Source organism: Bos indicus, chromosome 23 (assembly GCF_029378745.1).
Source record: "Bos indicus isolate NIAB-ARS_2022 breed Sahiwal x Tharparkar chromosome 23, NIAB-ARS_B.indTharparkar_mat_pri_1.0, whole genome shotgun sequence".
Lineage (NCBI taxonomy): Eukaryota > Metazoa > Chordata > Mammalia > Artiodactyla > Bovidae > Bos > Bos indicus.
The window spans coordinates 18,285,293-18,305,302 of NC_091782.1; the positions used below are offsets into that span (position 1 = coordinate 18,285,293).

General features: G+C 52.3%; 2 protein-coding genes across 4 annotated transcripts in view; one reads left to right on the plus strand and one right to left on the minus strand.

Moving 5' to 3' along the window:
• The window catches only part of CUL9 (cullin 9), a 38,003-nt gene extending 33,849 nt beyond the window's left edge, over window positions 1–4,154 (plus strand). For all 3 annotated transcript variants that reach the window (XM_019985562.2, XM_070778007.1, XM_070778005.1), the window contains 10 exons: window positions 460–600; window positions 699–863; window positions 1,007–1,170; window positions 1,509–1,602; window positions 2,067–2,141; window positions 2,262–2,372; window positions 2,460–2,577; window positions 2,872–3,005; window positions 3,668–3,741; window positions 3,818–4,154. In XM_019985562.2, the coding sequence (XP_019841121.2) occupies window positions 460–600; window positions 699–863; window positions 1,007–1,170; window positions 1,509–1,602; window positions 2,067–2,141; window positions 2,262–2,372; window positions 2,460–2,577; window positions 2,872–3,005; window positions 3,668–3,741; window positions 3,818–4,007 (1,266 nt within the window). In that variant the 3' untranslated portion in view covers window positions 4,008–4,154. The remainder of the gene's footprint in view (window positions 1–459; window positions 601–698; window positions 864–1,006; window positions 1,171–1,508; window positions 1,603–2,066; window positions 2,142–2,261; window positions 2,373–2,459; window positions 2,578–2,871; window positions 3,006–3,667; window positions 3,742–3,817) is intronic.
• A 470-nt stretch (window positions 4,155–4,624) lies between these two features.
• DNPH1 (2'-deoxynucleoside 5'-phosphate N-hydrolase 1) lies at window positions 4,625–7,033 on the minus strand. The gene is made up of 4 exons (XM_019985568.2): window positions 6,831–7,033; window positions 5,278–5,346; window positions 4,998–5,108; window positions 4,625–4,810 (listed from the first exon to the last, which is right to left on the minus strand). Exons 1-4 carry the CDS (start codon window positions 7,009–7,011, stop codon window positions 4,662–4,664), a joined length of 510 nt encoding a protein of 169 aa, XP_019841127.2. The 5' UTR covers window positions 7,012–7,033; the 3' UTR covers window positions 4,625–4,661.
• Between the last annotated feature and the right edge of the window lie 12,977 nt (window positions 7,034–20,010).

Here is a 20,010-nt window from a genome sequence, read left to right on the forward strand (position 1 = left end):
TTGTGACACCCCTGGCACTGGTGACGGGGGGGTAGGGGGGCTGAGCAGAATTTAGGAGTGCACTGGAGGAGGTGGGGGTATGGAGACAGGACTGAGGTAAGAAGTTGAGCCAGATGAGGTCACAGCTACAGCACAGTGGGCCCTGGCCAGACCCCCAGGCCTTCTTCCTCTCTGGCTTTCTTGCTCTAAGTCTTTCTCAGAACTTGAATCTTCTTTTTCTTGATTCTCTTTACCCATCCCTTCACACCCATCCCAACAATAATTTTAATTACCACTTTGGTCTGCACACCTCAAAGTGAACTGTAATTGTGGCCAATCAGGAAAAGCCCTGGAGGCCAGAAAGGTTAGGGTCAGTGTTGAGGCTGATGTAGCAGCACGTCTGTCTCTGGCCTTGCCAGTGTTGGGGAGGGTTCCTGCTCCCGCGCTGTCCCTGAGCGGCCGCTCCCGTGTCCCTCCCAGTCTTGCTGGAATGAGTATCTGACGACGCGCATTGAGCAGAACCTCGTGCTGAACTGCACCTGCCCCATTGCCGACTGCCCGGCCCAGCCCACGGGGGCCTTCATCCGTGCCATTGTCTGCTCGCCAGAGGTCATCTCCAAGGTACCCCACTCGGCCTCAAGAGGCTCGGGGCACGGGGGGCCCGGAGGTGTGGTGTCAGAGAGCCAGGCACTCACCTCATGGCCCCTGCATCCCCACAGTACGAGAAGGCCCTCCTGCGTGGCTACGTGGAGAGCTGCGCCAACCTGACTTGGTGCACCAACCCCCAGGGCTGCGACCGCATCCTCTGCCGCCAGGGCCTAGGCTGTGGGACCACCTGCTCCAAGTGCGGCTGGGCCTCGTGCTTCAGCTGTAGCTTCCCTGAGGTGGGGGCCCACCCTGACTCTGCCCCATTGCCGGGGTCCACGCCCCTCCCTGCCCCCCCACCCCAAGCACCCTACCCTGTCCTGCCCGCACCACCAGTCTGCAATAAGGACTCAGCTATGCCCTCACTGCCCCCCTTCCCTAGGCACACTACCCTGCCAGCTGTGGCCACATGTCCCAGTGGGTGGACGATGGCGGCTACTACGACGGCATGAGTGTGGAGGCCCAGAGCAAGCATCTGACCAAGCTCATCTCCAAGCGCTGCCCCAGCTGTCAGGCTCCCATTGAGAAAAACGAGGGGTGTCTGCAGTAAGTGGGGGTACTGTGGGCGGCGGCAGGGTTGGAGGCTCGGGAGAGGGTGGGAGACCTGGCAGAAGGAAGGGGCAGTGGACGGACCAGAAAGCTCAAGAGCACGGGAGGTCCTCAGCTACCTCCTCGCACCTTCCAGAGTGATTCCAGTGTTCCCCCCGCTTTTAAGCCTGCATGTATGGGGGGATCTGGAAGCCAGGATGTGGTGAGTAGGGATTAGTGAAGTTAAGGAGACTTAAGAGGGCGTGGGAGGGGCCAGCAGTGTGTCCAGGCCCTGGGCATTCCTGGTGGGGCCCTGGCCAGAGGCAGGAACCCTGACCAGCTAGCCTCCTCCACAGCATGACCTGTGCCAAATGCAATCATGGATTCTGCTGGCGCTGCCTCAAGTCCTGGAAGCCAAATCACAAAGACTATTACAACTGCTCCGCCATGGTAAGGGGCTGGTGCTGAGAGGAGGCGGGCAGAGGCCCCTGGGCGGACAGGGTGGGATGCTGCTTCTGGGCCTGGGCGCAGACAGCTCCATGTCCCAAGCAGCCGGAGAGGTGGAACAAGGCTCGGTGGAGAGAAGACTGAAAGCCCCAGGGCCTGCAGGTGCTGGGCGTTCTGTCCTGGGAGGTCTGTGCACAGAGACCTTCTGCCCCAGCAGAGAGGCTGTGGTGGGCTGAGCGCTCCCAGGAGGCCCAGGGCAGAGCAGAGCAAAGACTCTGAGCCAGGGCCTGGCTTCACTGTGTAGTCAACCTGCCAGGCTTCAGCACCCTCATCTCACAGTTACGAGAAAGGAATGAAGAAATCTGGGTAGAGCAGCAGCAGGCCTCCGTGAATGGTGGCTGGTCTGAGGAGTAACCTCATCTTGTCCTGCCAATCACCCAACAGCCCTCTTGACATGCCTTCACCAGGTAAGCAAAGCCGCGCGCCAGGAGAAGCGCTTCCAGGACTACAACGAGAGGTGTACTTTCCATCACCAGGCCCGGGTGAGCAGGGAAGAGACAGTGGGGTGGCCAAGGAGGTTAGAGGGCTGGGCTGGATGGCCGGGCGCTCTTCTGGGGGGTGGGGCTGCGCCCGCCGGTGATGACAGCCACTTCTCCGCACAGGACTTTGCTGTGAACTTGCGGAACCGCGTGTCTGCCATCCACGAGGTGCCCCCGCCCAAATCCTTCACTTTCCTCAGTGATGCCTGCCGGGGTCTGGAGCAGGCACGAAAGGTGGTGTGGGCTGGCCTGGGCAGAGGGTGGGCGGGAGGAGGGGGAGGGTGGGAGGTGGCCTCAGCAGGAGCCTGCCTGGGCCCGCAGGTGCTGGCCTACGCCTGCGTGTACAGCTTCTACAACCAGGACACAGAGCACATGGACGTCGTGGAGCAGCAGATCGAGGCCCTGGAGCTGCACACCAATGCCCTGCAGATCCTCCTGGGTGAGCCCCCGTCCCCCTGGCACCTACCCCCAAAATACAAATGGGTGGGTGACCCAGCCCCAGCCGCCCACCTTCATTCTGGCCCCTGGAGCTTCCTGTGCCTCGTAGCCTTGTTACCGTCTTCAAGTTCTACCCTGCAGGTCCATGATACACACCCCCACCCGACCTTTGCTTTGATTACGACGTGTCCCCACCTCTAGGCTGTGAGCCCTGGTAGATGTGGGGAGCGCATGGTAGGCGTCTGTGGGAGGAAGGGAAGAAGGGAGGGAGCCCCGCGCCCTGCCCTCTCTGCAGAGGAGACGCTGCTGCACTGCAGAGACCTGGCCTCCTCGCTGCGCCTCCTGCGGGCCGAGCACCTGAACACCGGCCTGGAGCTGCTGCGGCGGATCCAGGAGCGGCTGCTGGCCATCCTGCAGCACTCCACCCAGGTAGCCACCCATCTGACCCAGCCTTCCTGCCCTCACTTGGCACCGCCTGTCACAGCCTCTGGTGCCCTAGGGGGATCCTGATGGAAAGGATTCGAGGGCACACGGACCGGCCTGTATCCCACCTCCCAGCCCTGCCCCTCAGCCACCTGGCCTTGCCTACAAAATGAAGGAGGTAGTTAGCCCAGGTTAAGGGTATCTGGCCAGGTGCTTGCTCTCCAGAACTCACTTGGGGAACTTTTTCAGAAGATTCTTCCCAGATGTGGATTTAGAATCCTAGGAGTTGGGGGCCAAAGGGCAGGGATCCACCAAAGTAAGGGAGCTGAGGTTCTTTCCGGCTCCAATACACTGATGCTGAGTCTGAACTAGGAATCCCGCCCTCAGGGAGCTTACGGACTGGTACGTAACTTGGGCAGAAAAGGCATGAACACACAGTATGGTAAGGGTAGGTGGTGCCTCACCGCCATATCCTGGGTTGCTGAGGACTGTCATGTTAGGCAGAGTCAATGGCTCACAGAGCGGGGTGCTGGGGTTGGTGGCGGGGGCATTCCTGGCAGGGCCGGGTGGCTCTAGGCCCTCGGGGGATCCGGGTGAAGGAAGGCTGGGTGCCAGGGCCCAGTGTGCTCTACTCCGCTGCTCCCCACATCCTCCTGTCTCCTTGCCAGGATTTCCGGGTTGGTCTCCAGAGTCCATCCTCCGAGTCCCGGGAGGCAAAAGGACCCAACGTGCCTGGCAGTCAGTGAGTGGAGGGGCCCCCTGGCGCGGGGGGGCGTGGGAGGCACCGAGGCCCTGAGGTTGAGTGTGCACTCTCCCAGGCCCCAGGGCTCCTCGGAACTGGAGGAGGAGGAGGAGGACGAGGAGCCCGAGTGGCAGCAGGACGAGTTTGAGGAGGAGCTGGACAATGACAGCTTCTCCTATGATGAGGAGTCTGAGAACCTGGACCGAGAGACTTTCTTCTTCGGCGACGAGGACGACGACGAGGAGGATGATGAGGGCTACGACTGAGGGGGCAGGACGCAGGGAGCGCTGGAGCCACCAGAGCCCCGGGGTCACGGGTCAGGCGTGCACCACTGTCCCCGCACATGGCGGCAGGTGGTTACCAGTGTCTGTGGCACTGTCTTCTGTTCACTGAATAAACTTTCTTTTAATACACTTCTCTGGAAGCAGACCAGTTTCCTCAAAGGGCCACTTCAGCTCCCCCTGCCATCACACACAGCCAATCCTTCTCCTACTCTGCTCTTTTCTCTAGGCATCCAGACATCCATCCTCAAAGCCCACAGCAGACGGCTGTGACTTACATTGATAAAGGGAAATAAATGTCCGTGGTACTCAGCCCAGAAGCCTCCGACCCAACACAGGGACAGGAAGGAATGGTCACCTCCCACCCCCCACAATCAGCTTCATCCAAACTCCTGAATGTTGCTGCAGGGAGCTTGAGCATCTTAGAAAGTCTCCTCCTCTTGGGGGCCTGTGGACCTTTAAAGGTCTCTACATCTTGAAGTTGAGCAGGGTGTTAGGATATTATTGAGAACTGGACCTTCCTCTACCGACAATGTGATATAATGTCAGAATTGTATACATGCCGTGAATCAGTACTGGGGCTAAGAGCCAGGAGCCAAGTCTGGGGATCAGGAGAATTTAATAAAAACTGGGGTGAAGTCAAGCTGTTGGGTCAGGAGAGGCAGCCACCTGCTCAGGAGGATACGCCTCAAAGTACCGATCTAGCAGGGCCTCCACTTCTGCTTCCTCGTAGTCCCACACCTGGAACCTGGAGTCATTGGCTGCTCCCCGGATCATGGCTGAGAGCACTGGCAAGAAGCATGGGGGTGAAGGTGTCTCCCCCGCCACTTCCACACTCCCCCTCCTCCCCTCCCACACTGCCCACTGCCCTTCCCTTTCTGGGGTGGGCACTGTGCTCAGAGACCCACAAGGAAGGAGAAGAGGGCAGGGACCTCAGAGAGCTGGGAAAGGAGGCCAGGGCTGGGGGGGGCTCACCTCGGCCAGACTTTGGGCGAAACAGGCACAGGACTGGTTTGTGGAGGGCTACGGCCCGGCCCAGCTCATAGCCTACCCCCAGAGAGGGCTGGGTCACTTCTGCCACGACCACTGGGAAGAAAGGAGACCAAGGCTCACCCTCGGGCTTGTGAGGGACACACAACACAGTCTGGCTGCGGTGAGAAGGGAACTTGGGAGTCCCTTGGAGGGGGGGAACCAGGCAGGTCCAGGGGACCTAGGACCCCAGGGGAGTTTGCAGGCAGGACGGTGGACCACTCACCATCTGCCTGCTGCAGCCAGGCCAGGTCCCGATCATGGATGAGCTTGTCGCCTCCAGCAGCCTCTTCCCCTGTGGTTGAGGGAAAGCTGGTCAGGGACCTACCCTGGGCTTCAGTTCCTCTCTTCTGCCCTAGATACCCCCAGATCCACCCTGCTTAGGGAAGGGGAGGGGACAGAGAGATGGCCTCCAAGGGCCCCCCAACACTAGGATTCCATGAAAAGTAATGAAATGGAAAAGCCTGCAAGGAAAATGCAGTCCTGTTCCGGGGAGCAGAATGTGATCAACGACAGGAGTGATACAGGGGAGATGGAGGTCAGTGATCAGAGGTGGACAGGAGGAGGAGGAATCACATCCCAGGTGGGGACAGGCAGGAGGAGCAAGAGGCTGGCCCGCCGAAAGGAACCTAGGGGCCCCACAGGCTCTCAGGCTTTGGTGGGAGTGAGAACCACCCGAGAACCCGATCAACTACAAAGACCCAGGTATCGATGAGCCTGGACTGCTGACTGAGCTCGCCAGGTGATTCTCATACCCAGGCGAGTTTGAGAATCCCTGCCTGAAAGCAAAGTGTAACCAGTGGGAGGTGGTGTGAAGGCAGGGGAGATCCTGGGGTCACAGGGCCAGGATCCCAGCTTTCCAGCTTGATTCAATGTCACCCACTGGGAGCATAAGGGTCACACGCCCCAGATCAGAGCAGAATAACTGGAGAGCTTATTAAAAATGGACTCAAAGGTTTTATCCCAGTATCTGCATTTTCAACAAGCTCCCTCAGAACACTGTTGAGCACAGGCCCTTGCCAAAGCACCAGCAACTTTGTGATGCATCATTTTAAAGAGGATGCCACAGGGACTTCCCTGGTGACCCAGTAGTTAAGAATCCACCTGCCAAGGCAGAATACATGGATTCCATACCTGAGCAGAGGAGATTCCACATGCCTGTCGTGGAGCAACTAAGCCCGAAAGCCAGGCTTAGTTCAGGCTTCAACTACTGAACCCAGGCTGCTCACTGCAATGAGAAGCCCGTACGCAGCAATGAAGGCCCAGGGCAGTCAAAAGTTAAGATAAAGAGGTCTCTGAGAATTGCACTGGGTCCTACAGAGCCTGGCTCTGTCCACTGGGAGGGAAAAGGGGACACACTTGAGGTTTTTATGAGAAGTGTGACAGTTTGGGCGTTATTTCCAAAGTAGAAAACCAGCCAGGATCCGGGACTACCTCTCCGCAGGAGCAAGAGGATCAGAGGGCCTGAGACGGTGTTCGCGGGACCCGGGGTCTGTCGGGTCAAGGAGGGCTGATACCTCCAATGTCGAAGGAAAGCTCTGTGCTAGGTGGGAGAGAAGAGGCCAGTGCGGCCTCCTCCCATCCTGCTCCTACAAAAGCCGGAAGGAGCCCAAAAAGTTCTCCACGAAAGACCCAAAGGTCAAGATAGTAACTGAATCCGGGGCGTAGGGTCCCAGGTCGGATGCACGCGGTCTGAGCCCCCCACCGCAGTTCTTCTCGGGCAGAGGGGCCTGCCTGCACCCTTCCGGCCGCCCGCGCCACGAGCACCGCCTCCCTCACCGCTCTCGTCCACCTCGGCGGCCGCCACATGCTCGGTAAGCACCACCCCGAAGCGCCGGAGGCGAGACACGATGCGCACGTACAGTTCCCGATCCTCGCGTCCGCCACGGATACTCCCGCAGAAGTACAGGGAGAGACGACCCGGATCCAGGGTTCCAGCCGCCGCCGCCGCCGCCGCCATCCCGGGCCCCGCAGGCCCCGCCCGCTCCCCTTGGCCCCGCCCCTGCACGTGACCCGCCCCCGCCTCACGGGGTCTGGTTCCAAGTGAAATGAAACACCTGTGAAATGCAACGTCAACCGTAGCCACCTGTAGGAACTCAGCGCCTCCTGGACTTAACTCCTCACCTCATCCACTCCTCCCCACCTTTGCCACAGGCAACTCCATTCTCCCAGCTCCTCAGGTCCCAAACCTTGGAGTCATTTTGACTCTTCTCTTTCCATCAAACCCTACGTGCAATCCACGGGGAACTCCTGTGGGTTCTCCCTTCCAAATATTTAAAACTCTGAAACCCACCTGCTGGGGACCCAACCTTGGGTCGCACCCCAGTGCCAGTGCAGACACGGGGTTGCAGTGAAGGAGAGGGCTGTGATTACTGCAGGCGCCAAACAGGGAATTCCAGTCAGGGGTGCTCAAAATACTTAAACTTCCCAGTGGGATCCAGGAAACCATTTTTAGAGGGGAGTCTAAGCGTGGTGTCACAGGGATTAAAGTACTTATGGGTCTGTGGGCCACGTGTTCATGGTCTTCAGGTTGCTAATTTCTTCCATTTGGTGGTGGTTTGCGCTTCTGTAAAACAACTCAGAAAGCGGGCAGACACTATTGTCTGGGTACTTCATAGAGAAGCTAAAGCAGAGGATATGTGAGAGGGGTCTAGCCTGAGAGGACCCCATAAGGTCCTGGGTCGGTGGGAAACACACACACCACCTCCACTGACGCCCCCTCCTCCAAGCCTCCACCACCTCTCAGCCTCCCCACAGTCCACCCACTTTCCTGCTACACAGTCCGGTCTCCAGCAGGGGGACCTGTAAACCCAGTAGTTAGGGCCCTGACCTTCTTCAGCCAAAGCTCCAAAGGCTCCCATCTCACTTGGGGTAAAACCCCAAACCCCGTCAGGGGCTCAGCAGCCCCACAGGACCTGGCGCCTCTCTCACCTCTCTCATCCCAGCTCCTTTAGCCTCAGCGTCTGTTCCGCAGCCACGCTGCCTCTTCCTCAAGCTGGGCATGTTTTTGCCTCAGATCCTTGGCATTTGCTGTCCTCTGGAGTCCTTTTCTTCCAAGCGCTCCCGGGTCACTCCCTCTCCTCCTCCAAGGCTGTTCAGGTTACCTTCCCTGATACCCTCTTCAATGTGGCAGCCTCCCATCCCCTCTTCTGCCTGGTCTTTTTTCCTTTCAGTTCTGTCGCTCAGTCACGTCCGACTCTTTGCAACCCCATGAACTGCAGCACACCAGGCTTCCCTGTCCGTCTCACCACCATATAATTGATTAATTTTGTTGCATGTCTTTCTATGGTCAGTGGAATGTCAGTCCCTGGGAGGGCAGGCGTTTTTCTCTGTTTGGCTTACTGCTGTACCCCCAGCTTCTAGAGCTGTGCCTGGCCTCTAGGAAATACTCATCAGATATTTGTTGAACGAATAAGCAGATTAAATGAGCAGCTGCATTTGGTAGCACTTTGTGATCTGCTCAGCTCTAAGGTAATCTGATGGAAGCAGGGTCTGCAGGGAACCAGGCAAACACACCAGGGCTCACTGCTAATAACAATCTTCATTTTTCTAATGAAAATTACACAAATTTAAGACAAAAATTTCAAAAGGGATGAGAGAGTACCCGGTGGAAAGTGAGCCCCCAATCTCATTTCTCAGAGGAGAGCATCACTGATGGTTTCCTCTGAATTCCTCCATTCTATGAAATACCCATACCTAGAGTGACAGAGCGGACACAGTAACCATTTTTAAAAGGCAAAGACACAGAGACTTTCCTGGTGGTCCAGTGGTTAAGACTCTTCCAACACCGGGGGCCTGGGTTTGACCGTGGTCATGGAACTAGATCCCACATGCCCAAACCAAAGATCCCGCATGCTGCAGGAAAGATCCTTCATGTCACAACTAAGACTCAGCACAGCCAAATAAATAAATCTCTAAAAAGACACAATAAAGAATATTTTTTTTAAATACTTAAAAAAATACACAAATAAGAAGGGAAAAAATCTTAGGCTACCTCTGGCCTCTGATGGGCTCAGTGCCTAAGGTAAGACCATGGGAAAACGTATGCACAGCTGTGCACCAGTGCTCCTGGCACCTTCTCACACGGTCACACACACATCCTTAGGAGGCGGGCCCCAGCGGCCAGCGACCTTGAGGGCGCCCTCCTCACCCTCAGTCACACTGTCCTGCGGTTCTCGCCTCCCAGGAGGAGCACATGCATATAGCGACACAGAGCATCTTGCTTCTGCCTCTGCGTCCTCAAGAAAAGAAGCCAGCCTCCATCTCCTTAGGGCCCACACTTCCGAGGGGTCTGGCATCCCTATTCCACCTCAGGCTGAAGGAGAAAGAGGAGAGGGATGTTTTGTCTGTGTCTCCAGATGGGAAACAAGGCCCTGTGATTGATTCTTTGCCCACAGCTGAGGTGGTCAGGATGCAGAGCCGGCCATGGCTGGCAGCTCAGATCCTCGGCTCAGTGCAGAGGCCTGAGTTGGAGGGATGGGGCACTAAGTGATGGGAGGGGGAGCCAGGGCGGTACAGGTCAGTGTATCCAACTTATGTCCTAGAATCAGGAACAGAAGACTAGCATGACTGCAGTTAGATGAAATGTCCGGAAAGGGCGTATTTAGAGAAACAGAAAGCAGACTATGGAGTAGTCCCAGCTGGGACTGGGAGCAGGCATTGACTGCAGGGTAGGGCCCAAGGAAACCTTCTGTGGTGATGGGAATGTTCTAAAACTGGACCGTAAGGATGACTGCACAACCCTACAAGTTTACATTAAACTGTACACTCACAGCTGGCAGATTTTACTGATATAAGTTGTTCCTCATAAAGCTGTTTTCAAAAAGGCAATAATAAAGTACTGAAAATAGTATAATGAGATTCAACAAGTAGTTCATGACCAATTTATGTCTTGTTTCATGTATGTGCATATTCAACTTCCTCACTGTACTGTTGTGATACAAATTCAAGATCATATTATTACATTTGTGTGTGTGTGTATATATATAGGCCACGTCACATGGCATGTGGGATCTCAGTTCCCCAATCAAGGATCAAACCTGTGCCCCCATGCAGGGGACGTGCAGAGTCTTAACCACTGGACCACCAGAGAAGTCCCCATTTGTAAATATTTTAATATATGTCTCTAAAAGATATTTTTAAAAATCATAATAAAAATACCAAAAAAAAGTAACAAAAATATCAGGGTTGAAAAACTTTGTAAGATTTTCTTACTGTCATCAAATAGTTCATCAATGTTCAAATTTCCAATTTGTCTTACCAATGTTATAAATATTTGTTTACAATTTATTTAAAACAAGCCACATCAAGTCCACATATGGGGATTGGCTGACATGCCTTTTAAGTCTGTTTTGATCAACAGGTTCCCCCTGCAAATCTTCTCTCCTCCCCTCATTTTTCCTGTAGAGGTTTCTGCAGTCTGGAGTTTGCTGATGATACTTCTATACTGGCATTTACAATGTTCCTCAATGCTATAAACTGGAGTTGGATCTGGAGGTGTAATCAGATTCAGGTTCAATCTGGGGCAAGACTACCTCACAGGTGGTGGTGTGTGCTCCCACCATGGGGCACAGAGTATCTGGATGTCTCTATTTTGATGTTAGCAACCACCATGCTCAATGCCCAGAACCATTCATTCATTTGTTCATTGAATATACCAATAAAAATATTATAAAACTCACCTGAGAAAACCACCTTAACAACTGAAGTATAATAAAATCCTCTTTAGAGAGTTCCCAGTGGTCTAGTGGTTAAGACTCTGCTCCCACTGCAGGGGGCTGGGATTCGATCCTGGGCAAGGAACTAAGATCCCACATGCTACAGCTAAGACCCAGCACAGCCAAATAAACAAATATTTAAAATAAAATAGGACTCCCCTGGTGGTCCAGTGGTTAAAAATTGGCCTGCCAATGCAGGAGTCGTGGGTTCAATCTCTGGTCCAGGAAGATCCCACATGCCCCACAGCAACTGAGCCTGTACACCACGACTATTGAACCTATGCCCTAGAGCCCGGGAGCCACAACTACCGAAGCCCGCTCTGCCCCAGAGCCTGTGCTCCAAACAAGAGAAGCCACAGCAGTGAGAAGCCCAAGTACCAGCAACAAGAGAGTACCTTTGACTTTCCAGAACTACAGAAAAAGCCAGCACAGCAACAAAGATACAACACAGGCAAAAATAAAACAATAATTTAAAAAAAAGCACTAATAAAATACTCTGTAACCATCACTCATGCACATCAAGAGAGAGATCTTCAGCCACCCAGAAACTTGCATGTGTTCAATTCCAGTCATGGCCTCCTTATTCCCTCCAAATGAACCACTGCCCTTACTTTTACAGGAAGGACAAAAAAAAAAAAAAGACATAAAACCATAAAGAAACAGGAAGTTATCACCCAAATGTGCATCCCTAGTCATGTGGTTTCACCTTCCTCATTGTTTATATGCCTCTTAAATCTCTTTAAATCTATAGCTGTGGGGATACATTTTTAAAGCATGTGTTCTACGTGAGACACTCCGTGGGCACTAAAGGAGCTATAAAACAGGGGTGAAGAGGAGTCTGAGACCTGAGACTCCATCTGGCTTGGGAAGGACCAGAGTTAACTCAAGAAGAGAAGTCAGATGAATGTTATGGAGGGACATGTGAAGGGTGCAGAGATTCAGAGAAAGCAGAAGTTAAGCATGTGCAGGATCTCTTCAGGTTCAATCTCACACTCCAGCTTTAACATCTGGATCACACATCACCTCCAGCCAAGAAGAAGCTGCAGAGACCAGATATATCTTCCCTTCAATTTTGTTTTTCCATAGGTGACTTTCCTTTCTCAGATATGTTGGAGAGGAAGCAGGGCTGAGATTCTCTGCCCTAATCTACACCATACCCACCTAACTCAGGTACATTCTTAGTCTGAGTTCCTCCCCATCCCTGTGGCTAGGATGTTTTCTTGCTGGTGACGTCATTCACGAGGACAGTTTTATGAAAGTGAAGAACATCTGGAGTCCTAGTCCTCTTCTTCCCGGTGTCAGGAATCTATAGAGGCCAAAAGAGGAAATTCAGCCTTAGAACTCAATTTTGTATTTTCTTATGAATAATTACGGAGAAGGCAATGGCAATCACTCCACTACTCTTGCCTGGAAAATCCCATGGATGGAGGGGCCTGGTAGGCTGCAGTCCATGGGGTCGCTAGGAGTCGGACACGACTGAGCGACTTCACTTTCACTTTTCACTTTCATGCATTGGAGAAGGAAATGGCAACCCACTCCAGTGTTCTTGCCTGGAGAATCCCAGGGACAGGAGAGCCTGGTGGGCTGCCGTCTATAGGGTTGCACAGAGTCGGATATGACTGAAGTGACTTAGCAGCAGCAGCAGCATGAAAAATTAAGAATTTTAAATTTTATTACAAAACATAGCAAGTCTGAGAAAAGTATAGAGAATAGTATATCAGATACCCTTGTAGCCACTATCCAGTTTTATCCAGCCTTAAATTTTGTTATGGGGTCCCAGTTGTGCTCTTGGGGGTCACCATTGCAGCTGGGAAGTTGGAGAAGGCAATGGCAACCCACTCCAGTACTCTTGCCTGGAAAATCCCATGGACGGAGGAGCCTGGTAGGCTGCAGTCCATGGGGTCACTAAGAGTTGGACACGCCTGAGCGACTTCACTTAAATTTTGTTATATCTAGTTCAGATCCATATTTTAACATGTATTATAGATACACATATATACTATCATATATAACATATTTATATTAATATATATATATAATAGATAATATAATATCTAAGATAAATCTAAAATAGATACAATACATAATACAGTATTTATATAATACATACAGAAGTCTATATCCACATACACATCAGATCAAGCTTGCTATTTATGTTTTTCCCCCAAATCTTCTATATTCTTACTATTTTTTTGCCCATTTATCAATTACTGATATAACTATCCTGTTGCAGTGGATATTTTTCTTTTAATTTCAACTATATTTACTTTGTATTCTGAGACTAGTAGACGAGTACAAGTTCAGAATTCTTGTGTGTTCTTGGTGGTACACTTTTGGTCCTCACGTGATCTACTTTTATTCCTAATAAATCCTTCTGGACTCATATTTTTGTCTTTCATTTCAACCTTTCTATAGTCCAAGTGTGTCTGTAGAAACGCAGGTAATAAGCTGCTTACTAAAGAGTCAATGCTCTTTTTACTCAATGAAATGTCATCATTTATTTTGATTACATACATGTTTGGAAGTTTTTCCCACTATCCCTTTTGTGCTTTACTTACTATGCTTTTTCCTATTTTTTATTTGCCATGCTTTGTCTTACGTAGATTTTAAAAAATACTGGATATAACTGACATATAACATTAGTTTCAGGTATGCAATATAATACGATACATGTATGTATTTTGAGATGACCACCACAGTAAGTTAACATCCATCACCACACAATAAATTATTTTCTTTTGTTGAAAACTAAGATCTGGTCTCCAGTTCAGTTCAGTTCAGTCACTCAGTCATGTCCAACTCTTTGCGACCCCATGAATCTCAGCATGCCAGGCCTCCCTGTCCATCAACTCCCGGAGTTCACTCAGACTCATGTCCATCGAGTCAGTGATGCCATCCAGCCATCTCATCCTCTGTCGTCCCCTTCTCCTCCTGCCCCCAATCCCTCCCAGCATCAGAGTCTTTTCCAATGAGTCAACTCTTCACATGAGGTAGCCAAAGTACTGGAGTTTCAGCTTTAGCATCAGTCCTTCCAAAGAAATCCCAGGGCTGATCTCCTTCAGAATGGACTGGTTGGATCTCCTTGCAGTCCAAGGGACTCTCAAGAGTCTTCTCCAACACCACAGTTCAAAAGCATCAATTCTTCGGTGCTCAGCTTTCTTCACAGTCCAAATCTCACATCCATACATGACCATTGGAAAAACCATGGCCTTGACCAGACGGACCTTTGTTGGCAAAGTAATGTCTCTGCTGTTCAATATGCTATCTAGGTTGGTCATAACTTTTCTTTCAAGGAGTAAGCGTCTTTTAATTTCATGGCTGCAGTCACCATCTGCCGAGATTTTGGAGCCCAGAAAAATAAAGTCTGACACTATTTCCACTGTTTCCCCATCTATTTCCCATGAAGTGATGGGACCAGATGCCATGATCTTTGTTTTCTGAATGTTGAGCTTTAAGCCAACTGTTTCACTCTCCTCTTTCACCTTCATCAAGAGGCTTTTTAGTTCCTCTTCACTTTCTGCCATAAGGGTGGTGTCATCTGCATATCTGAGGTTATTGATATTTCTCCCGGCAATCTTGATTGCAGCTTGTGCTTCTTCCAGCCCAGCGTTTCTCATGATGTATTCTGCATATAAGTTAAATAAGCAGGGTGACAATATACAGCCTTGACGTACTCCTTTTCCTATCTGGAACCAGTCTGTTGTTCCATGTTCAGTTCTAACTGTTGCTTCCTGACCTGCATACAAATTTCTCAAGAGGCAGGTCAGGTGGTCTGGTATTCCCATCTCTCAGAATTTTCCACAGTTTATTGTGATCCACACAGTCAAAGGCTTTGGCATAGTCAATAAAGCAGAAATAGATGTTTTTCTGGAACTCTCTTGCTTTTTTGATGATCCAGCGGATGTTGGCAATTTGGTCTCTGGTTCCTTTGCCTTTTCTAAAACCAGCTTGAACATCTGGAAGTTCACGGTTCACGTATTGCTGAAGCCTGGCTTGGAGAATTTTGAGCATTACTTTACTAGCGTGTGAGATGAGTGCAATTGTGCGGTAGTTTGAGCATTCTTTGGCATTGCCTTTCTTTGGGATTAGAATGAAAACTGACCTTTTCCAGTCCTATGGCCACTGCTGAGTTTTCCAAATTTGCTGGCATATTGAGTGCAGCACTTTCACAGCATCATCTTTCAGGATTTGAAATAGCTCAACTGGAATTCCATCACCTCCACTAGCTTTGTTCGTAGTGATGCTTTCTAAGGCTCACTTGACTTCACATTCCAGGATATCTGGCTCTAGGTGAGTGATCACACCATCGCGATTATCTGGGTCGTGAAGATCTTTTTTGTACAGTTCTTCTGTGTATTCTTGCCACCTCTTAATATCGTCTGCTTCTGTTAGGTCCATACCATTTCTGTCCTTTATCGAGCCCATCTTTGCATGAAATGTTCCCTTAGTATCTCTAATTTTAGCAACGTTCAAATATAAAATGCAGTATTGTTAACTATATTCACCACACTGTACATTACTTCCCTAGGAGTTAATTATCTTATTAGGAAATTTGTACCTTTTGACCACCTCAAACTATTTCAACCTCCACCCCTTACTTCTGCAAACAACCATCTGTTCTCTGTATCTGAGGTCATTTAAAAAAAAAATCTCACATGAGATATGATACAGTATTTGTGTTTTTCTGTCTGATTTATTTTCCTTATGTCATTTTCTCATGTGGTTGCAGTGGGCAAGAGTTCCTTTTTATGGCTAAACAATATTCCATTGTGTGTGTGTGTGTGTGTGTGTGTGTGTGTGTATCCATACACACTATATACACATACACATTTCCTTTGTGCATTCATCCATCAGTGGATACTTAGGTGTCCAGTACAGCATCAGTGACAGAGGAATGGCAACCTCCCAAGACCAGCTTCCTCCAAACTCCTGAATGTTCCTGCGGGGTGCTTGAGGGCGTTATGTAGTATCCTTCTCTTGGGGGCCTGCAGACCTTTAAAGGGCTCTACATCTTGAAGTGAAGCGGGGTGCTAAGAAGATTATTTCTGACGCGCACCCACCTGCACACTCACACAGACATAAAGCTAGAATTGAAAACACACCGTGTGTCTGTACTGGGCTAAGAGGCAGGAAAGGTACTAGAGCAAGTCTGGGGTCAGGAGAATTTCATACACTGGGGTGAAGTCAAACAGTTGGGTCAGGAGAGGCGGCCACCTGCTCGGGGAGAACCACCGCCTTTGCCTCTGCCTCCGGCTGTCACACACCTGGAACCTGGAGCCATTGGCTGCTCCCAGGTCATGGCTGAAAGCACTGGGAAGGAGGCGGCGGTGGAGGTGGCTCCCCCCCTCACCTCCCCCAACACTTCCCCTCCTCCTCCCACACTCCCCTCCCCGCAACACCCCTTCCTCCTCCCACACTCCCCCTCCCCCCAACACACTCCCCCCCCCACGCTCCCCCTCCCCAAAACCCCTCCCCCTCCAACACTTCCCCCTCTCCCACACACTCCTCCTTGCCTCCCACACTCCCCTCCCACACTGCCTGTTGCCCTTCCCTTTCCCATCCCTTTCTGGGGTGGGCACTGTGCTCAGAGTTCCCCAAGGAAGGAGAGGAGGACTGGGACCTCAGAGAGCTGGGAAAGGAGGCCAGGGCTGGGGGGTGCTCACCTCGGTCAGACTGTGGGCGAAACAGGCACAGGACTGGTTTGTGGAGGGCTACGGCCCGGCCCAGCTCATAGCCTACCCCCAGAGAGGGCTGGGTCACTTCTGCCATGACCACTGGGAAGAAAGGAGACCAAGGCTCACCCTCGGGCTTGTGAGGGACACACGACACAGTCTGGCTGCAGTGAGAAGGGAACTTAGGGAGTCCCTTGGTGTGGGGGGCGGGGCGGGGGAACCAGGCAGGTCCAGGGGATCTAGGACCCCAGGAGAGTTTGCAGGCAGGACGGGTCGGGGGGCGGGGAGGCACTCACCATCTGCCTGCTGCAGCCAGGCCAGGTCCCAATCATGGATGAGCTTGTGGTCTCCAGCAGCCTCTTCCCCTGTGGTTGAGGGAAAGCTGGTCAGGGGCCCACCCTGGGCTTCAGTTCCTCTCCTTTGCCCTACACACCCCCAGATCCACCCTTCTCAGGGAAGGGGAGGGGACAGAGAGATGGCCTCCAAGGGCCCACCCAACACTGGGATTCCATGAATTAAGGAAATGGAAGAGCCTGAAAGGAAAATGCAGTCCTGTTGAGGGGGGTGGCGCGTGCGGAGGTGGAATGTGATCAACGACAGAAGTGATACAGGTGAGATGGAGGGACTCACCTCGGGTCAGTGATCAGAGGTGGTGAAGAAGAGGAATCACATCTCAGGTGGGGACAGGCAGGAGGAGCAAGAGGCTGGCCAGTGCAAGGAACCTAGGGCCCCACAGGCTCTCAGGCTTTGGTGGCGGTGAGAACACCTAAGAACAAGAGCAACTACAAAGACCCAGGTATCGATGAGCCTGGACCGCTGACTGAGCTCTCCAGGTGATTCTCATACCCAGGCGAGTTTGAGAATCCCTGCCTGAAAGCAAAGTGTAACCAGTGGGAGGTGGTGTGAAGGCAGGGGAGATCCTGGGGTCACAGGGCCAGGATCCCAGCTTTCCAGCTTGATTCAATGTCACCTACTGGGAGCATGGGGGTCACATGCCCCAGAACAGAGCAGAATAACTGGAGAGCTCATTAAAAATGGACTCAAAGGTTTTATTCCAGAATCTGCATTTTCAACAAGCTCCCTCAGAACACTGTTGAGCACAGGCCCTTCCCAAAGCACCAGCAACTTTATGATGCATCATTTTAAAGAGGATGCCGCAGAGACTTCCCTGGTGACCCAGTAGTTAAGAATCCACCTGCCAAGGCAGAGTACATGGATTCCGTCCCTGAACAGAGGAGATTCCACATGCCTGTTGTGGAGCAACTAAGCCCACAGGCCACAACTACCGAACCCAGGCTCCTCAACAAAAGAAGTCACCGCATTGAGAAGCCCGTGCACAGCAATGAAGACCCAGGGCAGTCAAAAATCAAATTAAAATAAAGAGGTCTCTAAGAAATGCATTGGGTCCTACAGATCCCGGCTCTGCCCATGGGAGGGAAAAGGGGGACACACCCCTGAGGTTTTCTGAGAACTGCGAGACTTCTGGCACCCTTTCCAAAGTAGAAAGCCAGCCAGGATCTGGGACTACCTCGCCGCAGGAGCAGGAGGCACTGGCAACAGTCTGATCAAGGGACCTGAGAGAGCCGGTGTTCACGGGACCTGGGGTCTGTCGGGTCAGGGAGGGCTGATACTTCCACGTGAAAGGGAAGCTCTGTGCTAGGTGAGAGAGAAGAGGTCAGCGAGGCCCCCTTCCATCCTGCTCCTACAAAAGCCTCCGGAAGGAGCCCAAGAAGTTTTCCACGAAGGACCAAAATGATAGTAACTGAATGCAGGGAGTGGGCTCCCGGGTCGGACGCACGCGGTCTGATCCCTGGCCGCAGTTCCTTCTCAGGCAGGGCCCCGCCCGGAGCTTCCCCGCCCCCTGCGCCCTGGCAGCCTCACCGCTCACATCCTGCTCAGCAGCCGCCACTGCTCGGGAAGAACCGCCCCGAAGCGCCGCAGCCGGGACACGATCCCTACGTCCGGCTCCCGGTCCTCGCGTCCGCTGCGGATGGTCCATCAGAAGCACAGGGCCTGCTGGCAGGTTCCCCGGCGCTCCAGCCGCCGCGCTTCCCTCTCCGCGCCCGGTGGCGCCCGCGGGCAACCAGCGTCCTGGCCCCACCCCACGCGTCCTGCGGAGCTTTCCTTCCCGAGTGTCCACACCTGTTAATTGACGCGAAGGATACGGACGTCTGGGGACCCAGCGCCTCCCGGACTTCTTTAACACTGCCACGCAGAAGGCGGGGGTCCTTGCCTCCTCACTCATGGCCGCTTGCCGCCCCCAGGTTCCCCCATCTCTGCCAAAGGCAACTCCTTCCTCTGAGCTCCTCAGGTCCCAAACCTTGGAGTCAATTTTCACTCTTCTCTTCATCAGCTCCTATACCCAATCCGTCAGCAACTCCTACGGGTTCTCTCTTCCAAATATCTCCAAACTTTGAAGCCAGCCTGTGGAGCAGCCAGCCTTGGGTCAGCTCCCGGTTTCCCAGTAAAGCCCCTCTGCCGACGTGGGGTTGTGGGTGAAGGAAAGGGTAGAGATTACTGCCAGGCCCCCAAAGCAGGGAATTCAGGACGCGGCGGGCGGGGGGGGGGGGGGGGGGGGAGGGCGGGAGGGGGAGGGGGCGCGGGAGGGGGAGGGGGGGTGGCGCTCAAAACACCCAAACTCCCTGCTGGGGTCCAAGAGAGCATTTTTAAGGCAGGTGAGGGCCTGGAGTCCCAGCGTATGGGATGTTCCTGCACAACTCTGATTGGTTGATGCTGAGGTTAACAGCGCCCAGTGTCAGGGGTTAAGGTTCTGATAGGTCTGTGGGCCACATGCGCATGGTCATCAGGTAGTTAATTTCTTCCATTTGGTGGGTGGTGGCTTGAGCATCTGCCAAACAACTCAGAAAGCGGGCAGATACTATTATCTACCGTACTTGAGAGAGGAGCTAAAGCAGAGGATTTAGGAGAGGCGTCTGGCCGGGGTTGTTGCTGTTCAGTCGCTCAGTCTTTGGAAGCCCATAGACTGCAGCACGCCAGGCTTCCCTGTCCTTCACCATCTCCTGGAGCTTGCTCAAATTCATGTCCATGGAGTTGGTGATGCCATCCAACCATCTTGTCCTATGTTGTCCCCTTCTCCTCCTTCAGTCTTTCCCACCTTCAGAGTCTTTTCTCATGAGTCAGTTCTTCACATCAGGTGGTCAATGTATTGGAGCTTCAGCTTCAGCATCAGTCCTTCCAATGAATATTCAGGACTGATTTCCTTTTTTAGGATTGACTGGTTTGATCTCCTTGCTGTCCAAGGGACTCTCAAGAGTCTTCTCAAACATCACAGTTGAAAAACATCAGTTCTTCAGCGCTCAGCCTTCTTTATGGTCCAACTCTCACATCCATACATGACTACTGGAAAAATCATAGCTTTGACTATACGGACCTTTGTTGACAAAGTTTTGTCTTTGCTTTTTAATATGGTGTCTAGCTTAGTCATAGCTTTTCTTCCAAGGAGTAAGTGTCTTTTAATTTCATGGCTGCAATCACCATCTGCAGTGATTTTGGAGCCCAAGAAAATAAAGTCTGTCACTGTTTCCATTGTTTCACCATCTATTTGCCATG

Coding starts and splice junctions, on each gene's coding strand:
- DNPH1 (XM_019985568.2), bottom strand. CDS start 7,011: ATGGCGGCGGCGGCGGCGGCGGCTGGAACCCTGGATCCGGGTCGTCTC. Junction 5,347..6,830: donor CGCCGAGGTGGACGAGAGCG/GTGAGGGAGGCG, acceptor CCTCAACCACAG/GGGAAGAGGCTGCTGGAGGC. Junction 4,811..4,997: donor TCGCCCAAAGTCTGGCCGAG/GTGAGCCCCCCC, acceptor GCTTCTTGCCAG/TGCTCTCAGCCATGATCCGG.